Genomic DNA, 21,530 nt, shown 5'->3' with positions numbered 1-21,530 from the left:
TTCAGTCTAGAAGAGGTTGTGAAAACTTATTAGGTTTCCTAACTACTGCAATTTGAGACATGGGGTTATGTCAGCTCATTTTCCTTGCTACATTATGCCACACCAATATTGTGGGCTATCAAAACAGAAATAGTGTGCAAGCATAGTTGCAAAACTACACAAAGTTGATGAACAAATGGCTTAGTAGAGTTTATCTTGGGAACTTTCTGGTCTCAACTCCTAGCCTATTTCCGATCAAAGCCACAGAACTAAATCATTGTTTTGCTTACCTCCTAAGGCCTTTCCTCTGCAGTCACAGCGACACTGTTACCACTGTCAGATGCACTGACATCTGCTGCAAACATAATGACTATCTGTGTCACATTTTTTGACAATCAGACATTTATTTTCTTAGGATTGCTAGCAAGTTACCATAGTTTGACTAAAATCTGTACCCTGGCCCCAGGGACCAAACCCTCCAACTCTGAACAATAACCGAGTGACTCTGAAGAAAGAAGTCTCAAAGGGATTCATGGGAACTGAATCATTCTTGTGTCTGGGAACAGTGAAAGAATTCTTCCTCATTATTTTACACCTGGGAACACTTAACTCACACAGTTGATATAAAATTAGCTTTCCTTCTCAGATTAGAGCAGCAGATGTGAAGGTAAGCATAAGTGTTTGGCCAGTAGATCTGCATGGATACAAATCTGCTTGTACTCATGTCACATGTGCAATGTACCTTGAGAAAATGAATTCTTAGTAAAAGGCCTCCTCCTCTGCTCTTGAACACTGGAACAAATTGTTCCTGCTACATTTTAGGTCCTGTGTGAAAAGCACAGGATATGACATTTAGGGAAGATGTCTGTCAGGAAGGTCTGTGAATATTCTTCAGTGGAAACGTGTGAAGTTAAAACTGGAAGGAATTTTAATGGAGTTTCTCATTCAAGTTTTGGCATATTTCTAATGGCATAAATACCTTGAGACCTTTTCTGACAGATGTCCAAATTGTTCTTAAAAAACTCCAGTGAAGTAAAATTCCCAGCAACCTGAAGCAGCCAGTTCCAGGATTTCACTACCCTTTTCGCAAGACAGGCCTTTTACGTAATATACAGCCTAAATAGTCTTTATTACATATTAGATCATTTTGTACTTCCTTCAGTGCATAGACAGAATAATTTAAAACCATCCAGTCTTTCTTTCTGTTGGAAGTCTTCTGCCTCCTCTTAATTATCTCAATACTAAATAAACTCCCTTCTTCCAATATTTTTAATGGCCTTGCTTTCTAACTGTCTTACAACTCCCCTTTGGATCTTTTTCTATTGGTCTGGATTACTGTTAAAGTGTGGTGCCCAGAGCTGAACATAATTCTCTACCTGAGGCATTACCGGTGCCAAATAGAGTGGAATAATTATCATTTGTTTTTTTCTTAATACATCACAGAATTACTTGCCTTTTTTTTTTTTTTTTACAACAACATCGCATTATTTTTGTAATGCTCTGCAACTTCCATTTACTTTCCAGCAAATATAACCTTGTTATACAGGTGCTTTAACAGGTATTTTCCACCTTATATTTATGAATGCATTGACTGTCCTTAAGTATAGCATATTGCATTTGTCTTTTTAAAAAGAAAATGAGTTTAATCATCCACATTGGATCTTGCCCTGTTGGATATTTATTACTCATCCAGTTTAGGCATCTGGTCCAAATAAACTTAGAAAATCTATAGAATTATAGGACTGTACTACCCTAGACCCAGAAAATTGAGTTTATTTTGCTAGAAATACATTAAGTAATGGTTACAGCTGATGCTCAACATCACACAAAAGTGATTACTTGACATACTAAAAACAAAATAAAGCAAAGCAAAACCTCCTTTCCTTCTCCCACCCTCCTCTAATTTTTAATTTTATTACTTTATTAGATCGGCTACATAGGTTTTTATAATAGAGGGCACCAAGTTTCCACTGCTCTGTCTTAACAACCTTAACAACTCCATAGTTTCTGGTAAGTGCAAAGTAATGCTGATGACATGAATCACAATGAGCACGAGTTTAAGGCAGATATTTTATGTCACTACCTTCTTCCTCCATTCCTTCAGTCTTCCTACTTTTGGCAACTGCCAAAAACAGGTTACCGGCCAAGACTGTTCCTACACAGCACCGCCATTCTCACATTTATTGTCATTCACATGGCAACATTTGCAACTCAAGACACGGCTTGTTTAACACATGAACAGCTACTATCAACTAACAGGCAGTAATTTTATTGTGAGAGTTCTAATTATCTGCAGTTAGTCATGCTGTAGCCCTTGGACCTTATATGATCAATTTGAAGCACTGTTAACACTTTATTAGTAAGCAATACAGTATTACAAAACCAGAGGTAGTAAATAATGTCTCTAATCATCTTACAGGAATACAAGTAAAACCAATACTTTTTCCCTGTCTGTAGGCATAATACAAAGCTCTAACTTGACTTTCAGACTCTTACGGATAATCTGCAGGGCTGGTTGTTAAAATAACATCCTTTTAATTAGAAAGTGAACTGATTTCTGTATTATACCTACAGCACAATAGCTATGAAAGACAACAGTATTATTGCACAGTTGCTTTCCAGAACAGAACTATATAGATTAAATTGGGAAAATAAAACTTGTTCAGGAATAATTCTGACTTTTTATGTAAAATACTTTCTGGTTTTGTTTGCTTAGGTTATGGGTTCTCAACCTTATATGACTTTCTGTGGTTATCCTTAACTATAAAGATATGCTGTCATCTTTCCAGGCTTTCTTTAAATGTCTCTCTTTGATAAGTGGTATCAATACTAAGCACCTTGTCACTAATGAATAGCTGTTTCTTCTCTCTCCATCTTTGTCAGTTTGACAGCTTCCCACCCGCACACTGTTCAGTGCTCTTCCTACCCATGTGTTTCCTACTCTTTCTTTAAGCAGTCACATTTATTCTTGATAAACTTTCACATAAGAATAAAAAGCACATTCGACTTGTGAGTCATTTTCTTCAGGCTTTGAAACATTAACTAAAGTGCTCCCAACCACATAACGTATTACTGAAAAATATACATGAACTAGTTATTTTTATATCTTTTATTTTTGTTATCACCCTTATTTATTGGTGGAAAAATGACAGTTTTTGCCAGAAGAGAAGAAATTGAGAATACTTTTTATCCTGTTGGACTTGACTTGCAACCTTAATTATTAATGTAATTTAAATACTAATAGACAAAAAAACCCCCTCTTAGATTCACAAAGCACTTATACCCAAAGTGATCCAAAAGTATGACATTATGGATAATGGATGCACACAACTTATTTTATCCTTTAATACCTGAAATTTATTGAATTCTAGGGTAAAATATGTCAATGTCTTATAACTATCTCAGAAAATAAATGCTATCAGTGAAACTGCAGCCTACAGAATTTCTACAGTTAAATTCACTGAAACCAGAATTTCACTCTTAAGAAACCACAAATATAATTTTAATTAGCAACAATTTAATCATTTTATAGATACAATACTGCAAAAAATTTTTTTTGTAAACACTGCAACTGAGTCTTCAGTAGTCACAAAAACACGGTCCTAGTTTAATTTCTAAGTGTCACATTTGTTTGTTCTTCACTTTGGAATACAAGCCGAAAAGTTCAGAACTGTTCCTCATACTAAATCAGTTACTGGTTGTATAATCTTAAATGACAGGTTGTATAATAATCAGTGATAAAATAATGCCCAATAAAAAGACTATTTAATTTCCTTGAGATTATTTTCTTATTGTCTTTTATAAAAAAAGTAAGTAAACAGAGGAAAAAAATTAATCCAGCAGATTTCTTGTTCTGGTGATGAGGTATGTTATTTTAACAAGTGAGACAATTTGGCCTTCATGAACTGCAAGCTTAGGCTAAGGATATTCATAAAACTAAGAGTCACAGGGTAGAGCAAAGATAAACGTGACTTTGCCCTCAAACAAAAAAGGCATTTATGTACTTCAGGGTTAAAGAGAAACAACTTTATTCTGTCTGAAATAGTCTTGACTACACAACCATGCTAAGCATATGCTTAATGTGGAACAGTGCATATCTTAAATTGTAGTGACTAATTGTGACACAGTCCTAAAGCACTAGCTTCATTTGTAGTATAGCCATGATTGTGCACAATTAATATTTTTGTCTCAAGGAATACTGCTGCAAAAGACTAATAGAGAGAAATAATCTGTATGGAAAACGGACAAGACATGGGCAGATTAAGCAGAGTACCAACTTAAAAAAAAGGTTCCCCTTAGCTGCATTTCCAGTTAGGCTTCAAAATCAGACCTGTCAAATGGGAGAAGTATCTACTGCATAGTTCTCTGCAGCTTAAGAAAGAGATCACAACTGTAAATCATTTTCTCAAAGGAAAGAAGAGTATTTTAGTACAGCCCAAAAAGTGTATTATTGCCTCATCTGCTCTCTCAAAATTATTTGGGAGGAAATTAAAATATCTTTCACAATGATAGCCAGTATAGAAATTTAATCCATTTTCCTTAATTTCAATGAAGTGAAAGTAAACAATAATCTTACAATGGTAAGAATCCGAGAACCTCCCCAGTTCTAACATTCACACTTCTGACATTATTTTTCTTAACAAAAATCTCTTTCTGACTGCTGAGTTTTTATTTATCCAGCAACATCGAATCACTTGGGGCTATACAAAGAGCTTCTTCAAGTCCCAGAAAAACAACTAGGGCAGTAATTGCATCATCTTTAGACCAAACTTTGCAAATTAACTGTGACTCAAGAGAGCTGTGCACAGGACAGGGTAGCATCAGTCTACTATGTTATTCATCATGTTTCTGGTCCATTTGCATGGGGAGATAAAATCTGAGTTTACCATCTGTATGTTCTTTTCCCTAAACACTGAACTTCTCTGTGGGTCCTAAAGCAGAGCTTTAAGGGAGTAATCTTGATATCTAATACAACATTTCATTAAGATTAGAGGTTCCAAAAAGCATGGGAAACAGAAGCCTTTATAGAAGGCAATTTTCTAGAGCTCAATGCAAAATTCTGAGCATCTACCTGTTAGTTAGAAACCAGCACATTTTTAGCTTTGTTCCACTTTCAAACGTTTCCCAGGAAAAAAAAAAAGAAAAAAAAAAGTAGAATTACATATACAGTGCATTTTAACGTAGTGGGTTTTGTTATTTGAGATAGTTTTATGTGTCATTTTTGTAACCTCTTACCCGGAACATCCTCTTCTTCACCATCATCTAAGTCAGTAGTTGCATTCCCAGTGATACAGACGAACAGCAAGATAAAGGTTAAAGGTAAGGAACATCCCTTCTTTCTTCCTTCCATCTTTCCTGTATAACATACAAATGACAAATGGTTCAATCGAATTCCTTGAGTGGTCTGCAAAAGTCATTAGCAGGGTAGCGCATAGCCATATGGGTAGATACACAAACTGGGAACTTTGGAAATAATGTGAGTTATGTTAGTATAATTGTATTATAAGCACAATGAAAAACAAGACAGGATTTATAGTTGTGCTCAGCTGATTGCAAGTCTCCTATCCCATATCCAGTGCAGCTCAGAGGCACTGCTATTATTTTTATTTTAAGCCACAATTGAAGTCACCTCCCAGAATACACAATGAAATAAAATGTAACACCTTGTACTTTTCATGTCCTGATCAGTTTTACACTATGTATAGTTGGCTGGCATGTCCAATCCTTCCAAGTAAGTTTTAGTCTGTCTGCAGACCCTAGATTCATTGCCACAAACACAGGATTCTATTTTAACAAATATTTCATCAATTTATAGTTATCAAGTTCCTGGACTGTTGTGTAATTTGCATTTCACAGGAGTCAGTGAACTTTTTGCAACATGGGCTTCAATGCTTTAAGAAGTATTTTGTGTCTTGTAGATCCCTTTAATATTGAATACCTCACTTAAGTGCAGAGCTATTATCTTTCATATAGGATCAGTGCAACCATAGTCATTCACACAAAGAAAATACTTTTATTCCATGGCAGCTGGCATGTTCAAGTTGCCTAAGATGAGGTTATGCATGCACAAATGAGAGTACCTCCGGAAAAAAACTTTTGCTTTCACTGTTTTAGAAATACCTATTTTCCAACTAACTAAAATTTCCTTAAGGATCTCTGAATTCTAATTAGAGAACAGGCTCAATACCTCCTTTAGCTACCAACAGATAGATTCCCTATAGAGATCTTCTTTTCTTACAGTACAATACTAAACTTTGGCTAATTAATATTAACTTAATAGAAATTAAAGATCTAAGGACTAGGAAGTTCCTAGCCTTCAGACACTTGTTTTGTCTTCAGTGTTTTTGTTTACATGCTTGTGAAGATAGCATGTCTGCATCACCTAAAATAGTGAGGGCAGGAGGGCCTATGGGAGGAAATAGATGACCTGTCACTGTGCTTGGGATACAGCTTTATAGTAGGAAGGCTAAAGAGATGATGCTGAAGTGGCAGGTGACATTAACAGAAGTAATCTTTAACAGATTAAACTTTTCTCTGAGTGATACATCTTTGTCTATGAAGTTAGAAGTAAATCATAGCTATGGTAGCTAGGAAAACACTAGCAAGCAACAATGTCTCAGAACGGTGAAATTCTCACAAAGTGAGATTAACCAGTTTTCCACAGCCACGCTGAACTGTACCAGAGCCAGAAGGTGCAGTTATAGCTCCAGTACCAAATCAGAGCTAGAATTTTAATTTCTCTCTTGACAACTTTCCAATTTTTCCTTCCCGCATACTCAGTGTTTTCCTAGCTTGAAACATGTGTAGTAAAAAACAAACGAGTTCTTAAAAATGTCTTGGTGAAATTACAGACCAGACCATGAGTAGCACTAATTACTTGGATAATTTTTTTAATTGACAATTGCCTTCAGAAGGCTTCAGTGTATATTGTAGTGAAAAACACTGAGCGATGCCTTCATTCTTTTTTTTTTTCCCGTAAAGAAACAGGATTTGGGGATCAAAGGAATTTCTATTTTAGCCAGAAAATATGACAGCATTTATTTTTCATCATAATGCTTTCCTGCCAAAATAAACAAAAGAATGCATTTGTCTTTCATTCTGTTTAAGCTAAATTGTTAAGCTTAATTTTCACATTGACACATAAAATCCTTTATCCAGGTAAAGTTTGGCAAAACGTTTGGCAAAATAATTCAGATCTCATTTTGTGCTATTAATCATGATTTTTAAACAAACTTTCCTCAACTATTATTTTTTACTTCTATGAACAAATTCAGAAATTGTTGCTTTCTAATATGGATGTAATAACTAGTCTTGCAATAGGAACAAACATGTTACAAATTCTGAAACATTACGTAAACTGAAAAAACATGTAAGAGCTACAATCACTAATTTTCAAGTGTTTTTCAAAGAAACAGAAGTAGTTTTCCTTATTCATGTTTCTAACTAGAACTCCAGTTTTACATTCCTATACTATTTTACATACTAAAACTTAATCTAATAAGGTATTAATTTTCCCCTTTCCCCAGCAACAAATTTCTAGTCCTCTGTTTGCTCCATTCAGAGTGAATAATCCATAAACAATTTTTCCCCAATCTCTTTACTGGAGGAATTACTCATAGGCCACTTGGCTGACTGCAGGATGTCCCTTACAATATCGCTAAAACACAGAGAACTGTGCTATGGATTTATCGGTTATCAGTTCACTCTTACATGCCAGATGTTTAGACTTAATTACATTCATTAATGCTACTGTCTACATTTACTTGTGTACCCCATCTGCTCTCATTTGCAGTACTTTTTTGTCAGTCTGTTTGGAAGTCTCTTGTTTCTATGTGATAATTGTGTGCTAGTTAATTATTTCCATTTTCTAATGCCATCTTCCTCCCAGCTGTTGTCCCAATGTTATCGCATCACTGACTTTTTAAAATATTACACCATTAAAGGAAAGGAAGAGTCTTTACTGAAATGCTCATTGCTATCCACTGAATACTTTTGAGTTACAACACCCAACATTAGCATTAGCATGCTCTCTCTTTTGGATATTCTCAGCATTTCTTGTCATTATTCAGGTAATTTTCAAGTTTTCCAATCAATGAAAGAACAGATATTCCCTCTCCATTTTTTCCTGAGTACAGAGCATACTATAACTTAAATTGAAAGCAAAGTAACTGTTCCAGACCAAGGGTAATGGCCAACCTTGACATTACTGTCACAGCTTCAGGAAGTTTGCCCTGAATTTGATCAGCTTCTGTGAAAGTGGATGAAGTTTAATGCCAAAAGATCCACAGAAATAGATTTCTTCATACACTACGTGGCAAAAAAAGTGTCTTAGATTTCAGACACTAGAAATAAATCACATATGTAATAAGCAAAGCTTTTAACATATCAAAATAATACCATGTAAGAGTATAATACAAATAAACCTAGAAAACATCTTAAAAAGGAGTTCTATTGACTATATTTCTGCACAAAGTGAACAGAGGTTATGTTTCTTTTCAGCTTTCATAGTCCATTCTATGATTGCCAGAAACAGACTACCTCTCAGAATGAATTTGGCCTAATACCAGATTTTCTTCCATGCAAAGCTTTGTGGTACATGGCCTTGCAAGAATTTTACCTTTTTATCTAAAGGTTAGAGAAATAGTTACAGCAAATCTTTTTATTCACCCCTGATAAAAAGTCCAGTCATGCTTTAAAAGAGGAACAAAATAACTCTGTACAAGGTAAAATTAAAATAAATCCACAACTAAGAAAAATTGTATGGGGAGAAATATTAAGTAAAAATTTTCAAACAACTGCACAAGAATAAGTACTTAGCTTTATAATGTAAATAAAGGTGGTGATAGTTTGACATCATCTAGGCTGAATAAAAGCAGAAGTACCATCAAATATTCAGATTTCATACTTAGACAGTAGTAACGGATCCTCAACTTTCACACTTTGCCTTGCTGCTGTGAGTTCATGGGAATGAAAAATTACAAAACACACGTTCAATTTTAGTTTTTGAAATTACATGGGAAAGGGTAATTTTCTAAGTACATTGTTCTCCTTAGAAGTTTTAATTTGTAATCATTGGCATAGTTGCGACCCTTCATAAAGGAACCTGCACATTATCCCCGACCTCAGTTGCCCATGGATTAATTCCAAGTTTGCCCCCGGGCTCTCATTTTCTATATTTGAGTTTTTCTAAACATGATGACAAAACTCTCACTAGTTCAGAAAAATTCTGTTTGAATTTGCATTTAGATCACTCAAGTTGAGGCCTCGGTTCCTTCTTCCAGGAATCTGCAGCGTATAGATTTAGATTGCAAAATTTAGTAATCCATTTTTACTTAGTCATCCAACATTCCCAAAATCCTGTGCCCAAATAGAAGAAAAAAACCAGGAAACAAATCAACCCGAAATGGAAATCCTCAATAAGTTTCTATTTTTCATTTGAAGATGACTCTTTAAAATATAATTTTGTATATCATGAGCTACCGTACATAATTTTCACTGTGTGATTATGAGGATAAATTTGTGTATTAGTACAGAGAACAAAAATCTTACCACGGTATAGTATTTCTATTCTTCCACTCAACTCCTACATTTCCCTGAAAAGCGTATCTTCTGAAAAGTAGGGCTTCCTGATGGTTGGCCAATTTCCCAAGAGGAAAAATTTAGGCTATATAACTGCATATCTGCCTTACTGCAAAGTCTACTGACCAAACATAATCTCCTTTTTCTTCTTGCTAACCTTCCCCCAAGGTCACACATTCCCAGAACATTGTGTCAGGTATGGGTGGAGGTGGGATGAAGGAAGGAGGTGAAGGTTTTAGTGCTGAAATGCTTAAATCCTTCTGTAGCTTAATTATTTCTTATAATTCCTAAAGGAAGAGTGAAATCCAAGATCAAAGTGAACTTGGCACTGCTTTTTCAGTTAAAAAACCCAAATCCTCTAGAAAAGTCCAAGTTTTCTGATTTAATGTTCAGCTGCCCAGTAACAGAACTTTAAAGCTGTAAGCCTCATGATACTGATTTTACTTCCTTTTTAAAGTAATTCTGTTTATTTTTTATTGTATTTATATGAAAAGCACAATTCAAAATGCTTCATCTATGACATTTGTCTCAGTAAAATATCAAATGCACACAGTTGTGAAGGACTGTCTGTCATGGGAAAGGTAGGAACTGTTTTGAGTTTAAATAATTCATGTTAAATGGTTTGATTATTTAGGCCAAATTCTGAAAATCTCTGGGAGCAAATATAGCCCCCTACTGCAGAAGGGTTCTAATTTGGGACAGCCAGGAATCAGTCCAACATTAATATAGAATTTTCTCTACATCAAAGTGTCATTAATACAATTTTCATAAATTACTAATACATTTCCTTAGGAACTGGCACTCATTAGCTTCCCTCAAGCTGGAATATAGGTAGACAAAGCAGACCACAAGCAATCAAGGAAGTTCCCAGTAATAGATCCTTATTACCTGGTCTTACAACCAGGCCTTTTTTAACCCGCCACCTAAACACAGAAATATGAGAAAGCTCTCAAAAGTTTTTTGCTAAAGACAGGCAAGTATAAAACTCGGTGTGTTCTCCGTCCAGTTTGCAGCCTCTGGAGTCAGATCTTTTGTGTGTGTGTGTACATATATGTTTACTTAGCAGTCTCTTCAACACCAATTTCTATAGTTACCAGAATGTTTAGAAGCAAACGTTTCTTCAGTGTGGTATTCACTCTAACTAGCTAACTGGAAAAGGCACAATAAAAGCTAGCATTTCCAGTAGTAGCCAAAACCAGACAGCTTTAGAAAATGGCATAAAGTGACATTGTAATGACTGTAAAAGTGACTCATTCACACTGACAGCCCAGGAAATGGAAGCAAAAGGCAAAGGATATAAGTAAATAGAGGAATGAATAGCAGGAGATAGGATGTGCAGTGAGACGTTGAATTTAGCACAGTCTAAAATTAAAGACAAAAAAGTCTAATTAGACAGGATTATAGCACCTCTGATATAAAAGCAGACTGTTTTCAGTTCACTGTCATTCACAGGCATTATATTTGCCCTATAATATCTTGTGCTACCTACTAGGACTTGTATGACGGAGACTCAATTAGACTGTACCTGTAGCACTGTCTCCTAGCTGGCAGAGTCAGTGAGTTCCCTTAAAAAGTATTTTATTACATGTACTATTTTGCAGCTGTTTGAAGCATCATGTTTTCTCATTTACTTTGGAGTAAGTACGAAGAATGAAGTAAGTATGAATTCTATCACCTCTGCTCTGATGTAAACTGAACAAAGAATGATGATACATGCCCTAGCTTTTATAAGTCCCAGAGTCAGTGCTGGTCTGTCATTCAAACTGACTTCCACCAGAGCAAAGCCTTGCAGTGTCACAGTAACTTAATAAAAAGGGAGGCAGTCTACTGTGGATCATCAGCACGCAAACATTACTGATTGAAAGCACGACCTATGGAAATTGCCCCCCACCCTCAACTTATTTCCTTCCTGTGCCATGCAGTAGCAGCCCTAACCGTTTGTATCAGTCCTGAGATCAGAGACTCCATCACATTCCTCTAAGAACTTCACAACTCCTTCTTGTTATGAAAGAGGATTTTGCTTGGTTACCTACCTTTCATCATTTAACATAGATGTTGACTTGCTGCTGCACTATTCCAGCCTCTTAAATTCCTAAGTGAAAATTGGGAAGTGAAGTGAAAATTGGGAAGTGAAAATTTAGAAAAACAAACCCACTCCCGTTCTGTTTGCATTAAGGTTGTAGATGTTGCTTTGCAAACACAACTGATAAACTAATTGAAAAGAAAACCTTGATATGTTTTGAAATGGAAACAAAACACAAAATTAATAAGCCTACTCTTCTTATTTCACATAACTATAGACCTCTCTTGCCTTTTCGCTTTCTTTTGTTAAGTCCTTTCACTTGTGCTTTAAAACTCTTCCATTTTCCCAGCTTAGCTCCAAGACCTTTTTATTCACTTCTCCTAGTCAGCTCACACCTGGGACCAGGTATTTTTGCCATCCTGTTTTCACTCAACTTCTCTTGTGACACAGCTCTGGACCCTAATTTCCTCTTCCTTGAGTTCTCCTTCTCACCTGTCTCAGTCTGGGCCTCATATCCATGATATCCATCACCCAAGAGCTGGGAACTGGATATATTCTGGAAGGCAGAGAGATGGTGAGAGCATGCCTTGGCAAAAGTAGCCTGCGAGTAATTTTCCTGGCTCCCTGACCACACAGTGCAGAGCACCTGATGCAACAGTCCAAGTGAATTATAAACTCTGAAATTAAAAGTGTTTTTTAAGAATAGCTGCACTTTTCACAGGAACACTGAATTTACCTATATCAAATCATATAACTACTAGAGATACCTTTATGGAGAATGACAAATGATTTTGTAGCTACTTCTACTAGCCATACGGAAAAAAATCCAAAATAAAATACCTGGCACAGGACCCAACATTATGAGCTTATCATAAAGGACATACTGAGAACATTATTTGAATTTCAGTTTCCACCGCACAGAAGACTGATTCAAACAGAAATAAAGAAATATGCCAGTTATTTATGTAGATGTGGAAGCTGCATCTATCTGACATGCCACATACCAATCTGAGGTAAACCTCTACCCCACATATACAGCCTGTTTTCATTGTGATGTAGCTTTCAACAAGGAAAGGAAATATTCTCTTGCTGCTACCAAAATTTTTTAAAATGTGGACTAAGCCCAATTACTACTTTACATAATTTCATAAATCCTAAAAAACAAAACACCAAACCCACCACACTCAAACCTGTACTACTTGGACAGAAACTACCTGTGTGTAGCAAAAATATAGGTCATATAATCCTATTTTCAAACAGAGAATGCCTTCAGCATCCTAATAATAGCTACTCTCAGAGCCCAAAAGCCGCTAGCCAAACAGACAAGCATCAATGTTAGTTATGGTTTTAGAACACAGCATGTCAGTCCCAACATCAGCATTATAAAGCCTCTAGCCTGTTTTTTTCCAGCAGTTTGGACTGTAAAGTGTATGTTTTCAAATCTCAGCTGTGCTTATTGATAAATAGTCATGTATTTAGAGGTCAGTTAACTTATCATAACCTCCTTTTCTAATGGAGAGAGTAATTTCAGTGCTGTATACTTGTTATCAACCCAGTTGTGCGTAATTTCATATTGTACACACTACAGAAACACAACTACTCGATTTCACTAAAGTGAAGCTGTCAGTTACTGAAAATATAACTGGCCAGCACAGGAGGAAACTACCTGCCACAATGACACCTCTCATGACTGATTTTGACCATATCTTATTATTAACCTTTTGTAACCTCACCATCCCATAGATCACATTTTACGCACATACCAAAAATAAAAATACAAGTTTCCTTGCTTTGTGAAGCAAGTTTAGCTCACCCTGTCTGTCTTCCCAGCTGGAGACACCACATAATTTTTACTGCACTGAATGTACGAGCTTTAGATCATCACACAGGTGAGAAATGATGTAATTGTCATCAGCGGGAATACCCTCAGATTCAGACTGCTTCAGATTATCACCCTACAAATACTTAAACCCAACATAAAATAACACTGCCATAGAAAAGAAAGGATCACATTCCCTTCATCTCCCACCGTAGTATAGATAAGTGCTGCATTTTCTGGTGGCAGTGCCAGCTTCTGTGGGCCTAGAACATTCATCGGATGAGTCTCAGAGCACAGAAAACTTCAGCCTCATCTTTCTACACTACCATTTCTCTGACTGATGAAAGCACAGATCACTGTCCAGGACCTCATTATGTTAAAGACTGTAAAAATATAGAGGAAAAAGATTGCTTCTCGGCCAAAGTAGAAAATGTTTACAGAAAATGCTAATACACTTCTGCAGACCTTTCTGTGATGTTCATAAAAACTGTACCAACTAAGTTTTCCCTTCATATAATACTTGTATTTCTGATTTATTTGCTCCAATTGCTATTTTCAATATAGTTGTTTTATATCACTTCTTTTGGAATGCTCTATTTTCTGGAGGAAGGTTGAATTTTCTTGTGTCCAGATCATATGCTGAGTCAACATGTTCAAATGCCTAGTTTTATTTTTTCACTAAACAGTAAATCAAATGAACCCATTAACTTCAGAGGTATAATCAATTATGAACAGCATATGTCAGGGAAGATGGCAACAATACTAAAGATGGAAAATCAACAGCTCTAGTAACAGCAACAGGAAATAATTAAGGAAACCAAACAAAGGAGTTACGAGAGAAAATTAAAAAGACTAAAAATAAGGCTATTTTTCTGTGAAATAACTATGAGAGGAAAGGAATTATACAATTCCCCATATGGTTTTGCTTCACTCTGTCCCCAGGGGCACTCTATCCCTATTGTAAAGTAAAAACAGTTCCATAAGAGAAACACATAGAAGTAGGTAATTTGTCCCTCTTCTTTAGCTCTCCCTGGTTTCAGTGTGAAGAACAGTTTAGATATCAAGATCACATCTTCAATCCTTACCAAAACATCTATCCAGTTCTGGTTTCTTTAGGAACTGTCAACTTCTCCTAGTTCTTAGAGAGAAAATACGACTGTTCAGAATGTAGCCCAAACAAGGAGCAATAGGAAGTACTGGAATTAGACAGATTTTTAACAGTTTGCTCCAAAATTGTGACACATGGAAGTCACATAATTCTTGAGGCTCCTAAGCTCTACTGATATTCTGTTTTTTTATTTAAAAATTTCTTTTCTTGTTCCTGTACACATGCTCTGACTCTCTCTGGCAGACATTCTCAGAACATACTGAACGCACACCAAGAAAATCATGATAGTTACACACAGCACTTCAAGAAGCTACCACTTTATTTTAAAAGGTAGAAGAGAGTTATTGCCAGAATCACCTTTTTAAAGTAAATGTAAGTGCTTAAGCAGCCTCTCAGAATGTGAAGGATGGTGTCAACATCTCTTTTTTTCCAGAGGAGATTTAATATTCATGTTTCCAGAAACTATGCTAATTCCATTAATATATCTGTGAGACCAATCTGTGTTCTCTGCCCTAAAAGTAATTCAAGATCCACAGAGTCAGACGAATAGCATAAAGGATATCAGTGCCCTTGTACTGGAGAACAGACAATCTGAATGCTAATATCTGCTCCTGTTTATGTACTTGGAAGGGTTATTGGAGAAATATATAAACAGTCCTTGAAGCTAGATCTGGAATCCAGTAACTCTCCTTCTCTGACTGTGGGTCTGCCCTAGCTAGAGGTGAGATTTCAAACTCACTAAAGGCTTTGGACATGTCCTCTGAAAGCCTGTTAAGAAGCATGTTCTTTTCTACCTTTGCTTTTTTTCCTCGACACACTGTATCTTGGGCCACTTTTCCCCAATCTTGTAAAATTTCCTCTCTGACAGAAACTCTGCCTCCTTTTTGTATGCTCTCCCTCATTGCCCTTTAGATCTGACACTAAACCCTAGAATAGTTAACAACAATTTATAAATTTTTACCATTAGACTTTCAAAATTAACTCTCCAATAAGATTAAGGATAGATAAATTCAATACCATTAATTGTTTTATCTGTCCTGAGTCAAGAAGATCAAAAAAATTTAGATTACAGTTATTCAGTGTTTAGAATATTAGCTAGATGAGTTTTCATTAGCAATATTAGTAAATGTGGGCACTGCACTAAAAGGCTAAATGCACTTTAAAGGTCATATAACTACACCAGACAGTTAAAATGCATTAAATCTCCAGATTGCAAACTATGCAATGCACAATGTAAAGATAAACATAAAGATTACTGAAAGTCAATTTAAAGCGTACTTGGAGATTCTGCAGCATAAAAGTTATAAAGGTTTTAAAGATATGGATTTATCAACCAATTGCCCATACAACTGCCTTTTAATGAACCCTTTCATGTGGGACATATCTGACATGAGAAAAGGTCAAAGGAGAATGTGTTTTAATCATCTTTACCTCCTCAATATTGCTCTAATTGTGTGCATTACATACAAAGTAAACTTGATTACAATTCTCAAATTCAGCTTAAACAATAATCCAAATTAATTTACTGTTGATATAGATACTTGCTGCCTTCACAATCACAAAAGTCTTTTGTGGTAGAATTAAAGAATGAGCAGAAGATTACAAAGGGAAAAGGCTGACAATTTTTCCCAAGTAGGTGCCTAGCAATTCCTGAAGTATGCATTTGTTGTTCGTATCTATACTGACAGCTGGACTTCCTGTCTTTGCGTCTATCCATAAGACATTCAGGAAGGAAGGTTTATATCTTTGCATGTTTTCCATGAAGAACTTTGATGACTAATTTCTAGAGTACTGAGTCACACTGACCTTTCACATACTCCCCCCCATCCAAATTGTTATTGTTCTCCCTAGTCCACTTTTCCCATTGTTACATGTCTTTTCCTCATTTAAATTGTATTTAGATTTTCTAAAACACAGTTATTTAAATTTTAGCTTTTTTTTTTTTTTTAAGAGAGGCTAGTATCACTGTTTTTCATTACAAAGTTCCTGAAAATGAAGTTTATGTCAATTCTTCCAAGTACAATATTACAAAAATCACCAACAATATTCTGGGTTTTTGGGGATGGGGGGATGGTGTGTGTTTGCTACATTGGCACCACTGTAAGCCTCATTCACTACCCTCCTCATTGTTCAAGTGGTTTTAGTTTCTTGAGAATTTCAGTATACATTGTGAGTGAAATTGGCTTATAGCAGCATCAGCTTAATTTGTTTCTCCCAAAATGTTCTCGTACTTCTCAAAATATTAATTGTTTCAAATGTTACATGCCTTAGAAAGATTTTAAATAGCCTGGCAGACCACTCTGCCTGAATCAAGCCTTCCTTGGAGCTAATGCAGTGGAGAAATTGTTTTAAAATACAAGACCTTTTTTTCAAACTCCCACTATTGATCAAAATTAACATATTCACCTTTAGGATGGCTTTCTTTCAAAGAACTGTCTTGGAGCTCAAAATACCTTAGTCTGACATTCTGACAACCAAAGATTAGTTGTATTAGTAATCATAAAAGTATATTCATTGTCCTACTGTTTCAAAAACAGAGAAAAAAGTCCCCCTTTTCATGGTACTCATTGCTGGACTTTGAATCTAAACATCTGACTACTCCATCTACCACATTCTAAAGAAAACATAACAGTAGATACTCCTTTCTGCCAGCTAAAGAAAAAAAAAAGATCTCTCATGTAAAACTGGAAGTCTGTTACAAAGTACTCACCAAACTCCTAGCAACAGTTCTTGAAGAAAGAAAGAATTCCTGAATCAGTGCTGAGTATGATCCGCCCCTACTAATTCACGTTGAAGGGGTGTGTTGTAAAGCTACAAAGGCAGTATTGCAACCTGATCTTCCTAAAGCAGACTCCTGCGTGTGGATTAATCAGCTACTCGTTCTTGCTTTTTGTAGAGCACATGGGTTCGCTCTGGGTAGAAGTCAGAGATCTGCAGCAGCGGCAGGGACACTTCCTGTTTAAAGTTTTCAGATCTGCCTGCAATTTAGAGCAACTGTTTTCTAAACAGCACTAGCTAAAATGAAATGCACTTTTAAAGATGAGAGACAGCCTGTAGGATATTCTATTCATTGTACCTTGCAGGCTTTGATATGGCCTATAAGGATGCCATATTCACTGCCTATTTAAGAGAGGTATGTTGTAGTTTACTGTTGTTTTTTTCTGTTTGTTTTTAAACAAAGCCATACTCTTTCACTTTAGATCTAGGCTGCACTCGTCACCGTATCTGGAGCTGTATTATGAAGGCTATTCTGCCTTCAGCTAGAACATACCCTCTCTTTACAAATCATGCTAGCATGTGCTAAAACTAAAGTTAAGCATCATTAAGAGTATCATGGTTGAAGACAGGGAGGGGGACTCTAGTTGTAAGACTGAGACCTTGTAACTTGTGGATGTAGAGACAAATGACCAGAATCCTAGTCGTGGACCACACAGGGTGAGAATTTCCCAGATAAAGAATTAAACAGCAACAGAGACAGAAGTAACAGCTGAAGAATAATAACTTACACAGTTAGTAGCTGTAGCTAATTGCAACTATTTCAGGGCAAAGACAAACAGATGAGTTAAATAACTTTCATTGAAGATTTACAGTCATCTGTTCATCACCATACTGAAACAGATTGAAAGTTTTTCATAGTCAGTTAACAGGTTAACTATCTCTGACACAAACAGAAGTGCTCCTGGCAGCTTCTTAGATCTCCTGCCTGTTGTTCCTGACTGTAAGAATGTCTGTAATACTCTTCAGGGCAAAGTCAGTAGTCAGCTGAGTCTACTGACTATTAACTAGGTCAATAATCAAATGGATTAACTGTCCTGAAATGGACTAGAAGCACTCACAAAGTAAAGGGGCAGTTTAAATGCTGGGGGTAGGAGTCTACCATGCAGTTACTAATTACCAACTGCTAGCTCAGATAAAGCAAGGAGCAACCCAGCTCAGGAGAAGTCAGTTAAATGGAAATGATCAGTTTTCCGCTTGTGTGACACCAAGCCACTGAAAAACATATTCTGGGGGCTCATGTGTTAAGAATAGATATCTGGCAATGCTCTCCGTAAATCTCTTTAAGGGTCACAAGTAGGACAGCCCAAAACAGATGTACATGTACATGACATCACAATTTAAAGAAATCTGAGATTAAAAAAAATGAAGTACTTCTTCATTTTGCTTTTCTTAAAATGCATCTATGTGGTTGAACAGAGATTGTTTCAAATTTGTTCCTCTCTACAAGGCACTTACAGAGGAGCTGCTTTATTTTCAGTCATACCAGATACTGGATGGTCTGAATTTACCAGTCCATGAAAACATATTCCTAATCTAGGGACTCGACCCGGACAAAACTTCAAGTGGGCTATTTTGGTTTTAATAAGAATTATATATTTTTTAAAAACAAACATTCAAAAATTTTTTTCAAAGTTTGTGTCATAATGTGTTAGCGTCATTCCTTCTTTTCCCACAAAATCTCACTCAAGTCACTCAGATTTGATATGCAAAATAATAAAAGAAAGAAACAGTCCACACAGACATGAAAAACAAGAAAATGCTACAGTCTTAAAACACATTTTGTCTTCTTATGGTCAAATAAGTTCAGAATAGCATATAAAGAAAAGTATTTTGGGCCACATATAAGAAAATGAAACGCCTTATTTTGATTAAAAGTTAGATTAAGAAATCTTTGGTAAATAATAAAACAGGATGAGAGTAAAAATACCAGCGAGTGTATGAAGAGCACATATCCAAAAGAAAAATTCAAAGGAAACAGTATTTCATTTTAAGATTAATATTTTTGCTTTCTATCCTGTTAATGTCTCTCCAGTTTCTATGTGCAGTCCTCCTAATTTAGTTGTCAGGAGGGTTTCTGGACTCCTTTGCATTGTAACTATAACATAAAAAGCTTCAGCTGAAACTGGAATCACGCTTTGAAGATGTAAACAAAACTGGCCTTTAGTGGGATCAAAGAATTCCATTCAGCTATGACCTGGCCTAGACAATCACACTAACCTCTGGTTTGCCCTGAAACCTGCTGATAGCTTAAGACAGTTGTCAATAGGTCCACAGGGAAAAAAGTCCCTACAATTCTAAAAAACATTATTTGTTCCTTTTTAGAAGTAGCTTTCGAGGTCACAAGATGGAATCTGTGAGGTCTAAAACTAGTCACTGAAAAGCACTTTTGTAAGGTACTATGGGAGTCTAGAAGTCTCTCAAGAAGTAAAATTCACCGACCTAGCTGCTTCTTAAGAGATCGGTTAACTGTGGTTACTTTTATTTAAGCTTTATTGCTATTCTGAAGAACCCAAGAATCCTTACTTACAGAATTTCTAACCTTGGAGCATGTGACTATCATTATGTTCTCTCTACGTTTATTTATCGCACGTGCTACATGAATCAATTACCAATACAAAGATTACAATTTGGAAGATCATCATTTCACGCAACTTTGAGGTCAACCTACAGAGTCAAGCTCTGGTCAGTTATGCAATAGTAGGAACTGTACACGTTATTGAATCAGAGTGAGAAAAGACCATTTACAGTACATACATCAGCAAGCTAGCTACCAAATTCTGCTTGTTTTTCACAGATTACACTGGCATACAGCAGGGCCAGTACAAACCTAATATTCCAGCTCCCTTTACAAGCTGCTTTCTGCTGGCCTATTTTGAAATTACTTGGGTTTGACAGTCAAAGGAAAGTCCAGAGAGCATTTATATGATTCTTCTCCTATAGTTAGGAAAGCTTTACTCAGGGATTACAACCCCAGAACATCACAGATTGGAGAGGGGCAGAGAAGCCCAGCAGGAAGGTCTGAAGGATAGTAGACAAGACCGGTGCTACTGAATGCATTCCAGATCATTCATATCACTAAGAACTTCCATAAAGTTTAACGTGAGCGCAGTTTATACTGCATTTCAATAAAAAAAAAAAGTTTTACTTACGGCTCCATTTTTTATGGCCTCTATGCCTCACTCTGTATCACTAAACAGATATATGCAAAAGTACAGATAAAGTACACTAAAACAGAGATGCCACAAAAAAAATGCCTTGTACAAATTCTTGGAATACTCGAAGGTAGTTCAGCTCTGAAGAGTTCAAAGCGGAGATGATTAGATTTTAGCCTTCTGACAGTGCATAGAATTCCTACCCACAAAATGGGAGATCAAAGAATGGAAAAAAAAAAAAATGGGGGAAGCTTTATGTGAGAGATCAGCAACATTACAAACCTGATGAACAAACAGACACTGCTTGAAAAGGCACACTGGCTACCACTTGAACGCAGGAAAAATCCTTCAACTCCACATTCTCAACTGGTAGCTCTCACTATGGACCTCTTTCTGGTGACAGCTCCATTTTTTCCAACAGCAAAAACAGGAGAGAATGTGCCAGCTATCCCAGAACACCCCCTAGCTTAGAGTGCTGTCTTGACTACTGGTCTGCAGAAGGTAGGCAAGGATAACAATCCTAATGGTAAAAGTCTTAGGTTTTGAAAAATGCTTACAACCCACAGGTCAAAAACGACTGACTCTTCTTGAGTCACACCAGTGACTTCAGGTCAGATACTCCATTCTCCTCTCTCCATCATCTGCCATGGTACTATCACAGCCTACATTTCTACCACAGTGTGGCAAGCTATTACTGGTTTTACACTGGGAATATTGTTAGTGCCAGCAGGACATCAGGAAAATGGAAGACAAGGGCTAATAACTAACCTAATAGCTTCAGAGGACTGGGGCAGCGTCACTGTCTTCTGGAATGTCTGTCACCAGTTTGGGTTGGTGGTCATGCCAAGACTAAAAGGGATGGAGGGAAAGACAGTGAACTTCAAATTCAAATTTTCCTATACTGTGCATTTTTATTTGTACAAAGTGGATAGGCTTTAGCAGAATATGCTATACTTAACCCTAGTGCTAAATACATGGCATTCAGAAATGAAAATGATGCACAAATGTCTAATCTTGTTATTGTTTTACTGTATCAGAACAGAGATAAAGCAGCACAAAAACTATATGAGAAATTTTGTGTGTGCATATATA

At 36.3% G+C, this 21,530-nt stretch overlaps 1 protein-coding gene across 2 annotated transcripts in view; it reads right to left on the bottom strand.

The window, feature by feature from the left end:
* TFPI (tissue factor pathway inhibitor) overlaps nt 1-17,395 on the bottom strand; it is a 42,927-nt gene extending 25,532 nt beyond the window's left edge. For both annotated transcript variants that reach the window (XM_059820536.1, XM_009814502.2), the window contains exons 1-2: nt 17,219-17,395; nt 5,215-5,334 (exon numbers count right to left, since the gene is read on the bottom strand). In XM_059820536.1, coding sequence (XP_059676519.1) covers nt 5,215-5,329 — 115 coding nt within the window. In that variant the 5' untranslated portion in view covers nt 5,330-5,334; nt 17,219-17,395. The remainder of the gene's footprint in view (nt 1-5,214; nt 5,335-17,218) is intronic.
* Nucleotides 17,396-21,530: the final 4,135 nt, after the last annotated feature.

Source organism: Gavia stellata, chromosome 8, assembly GCF_030936135.1.
Source record: "Gavia stellata isolate bGavSte3 chromosome 8, bGavSte3.hap2, whole genome shotgun sequence".
Lineage (NCBI taxonomy): Eukaryota > Metazoa > Chordata > Aves > Gaviiformes > Gaviidae > Gavia > Gavia stellata.
The sequence above is the reverse complement of the archived record's forward strand: the minus strand, read 5'-3'. Positions and strand labels throughout refer to the sequence as shown.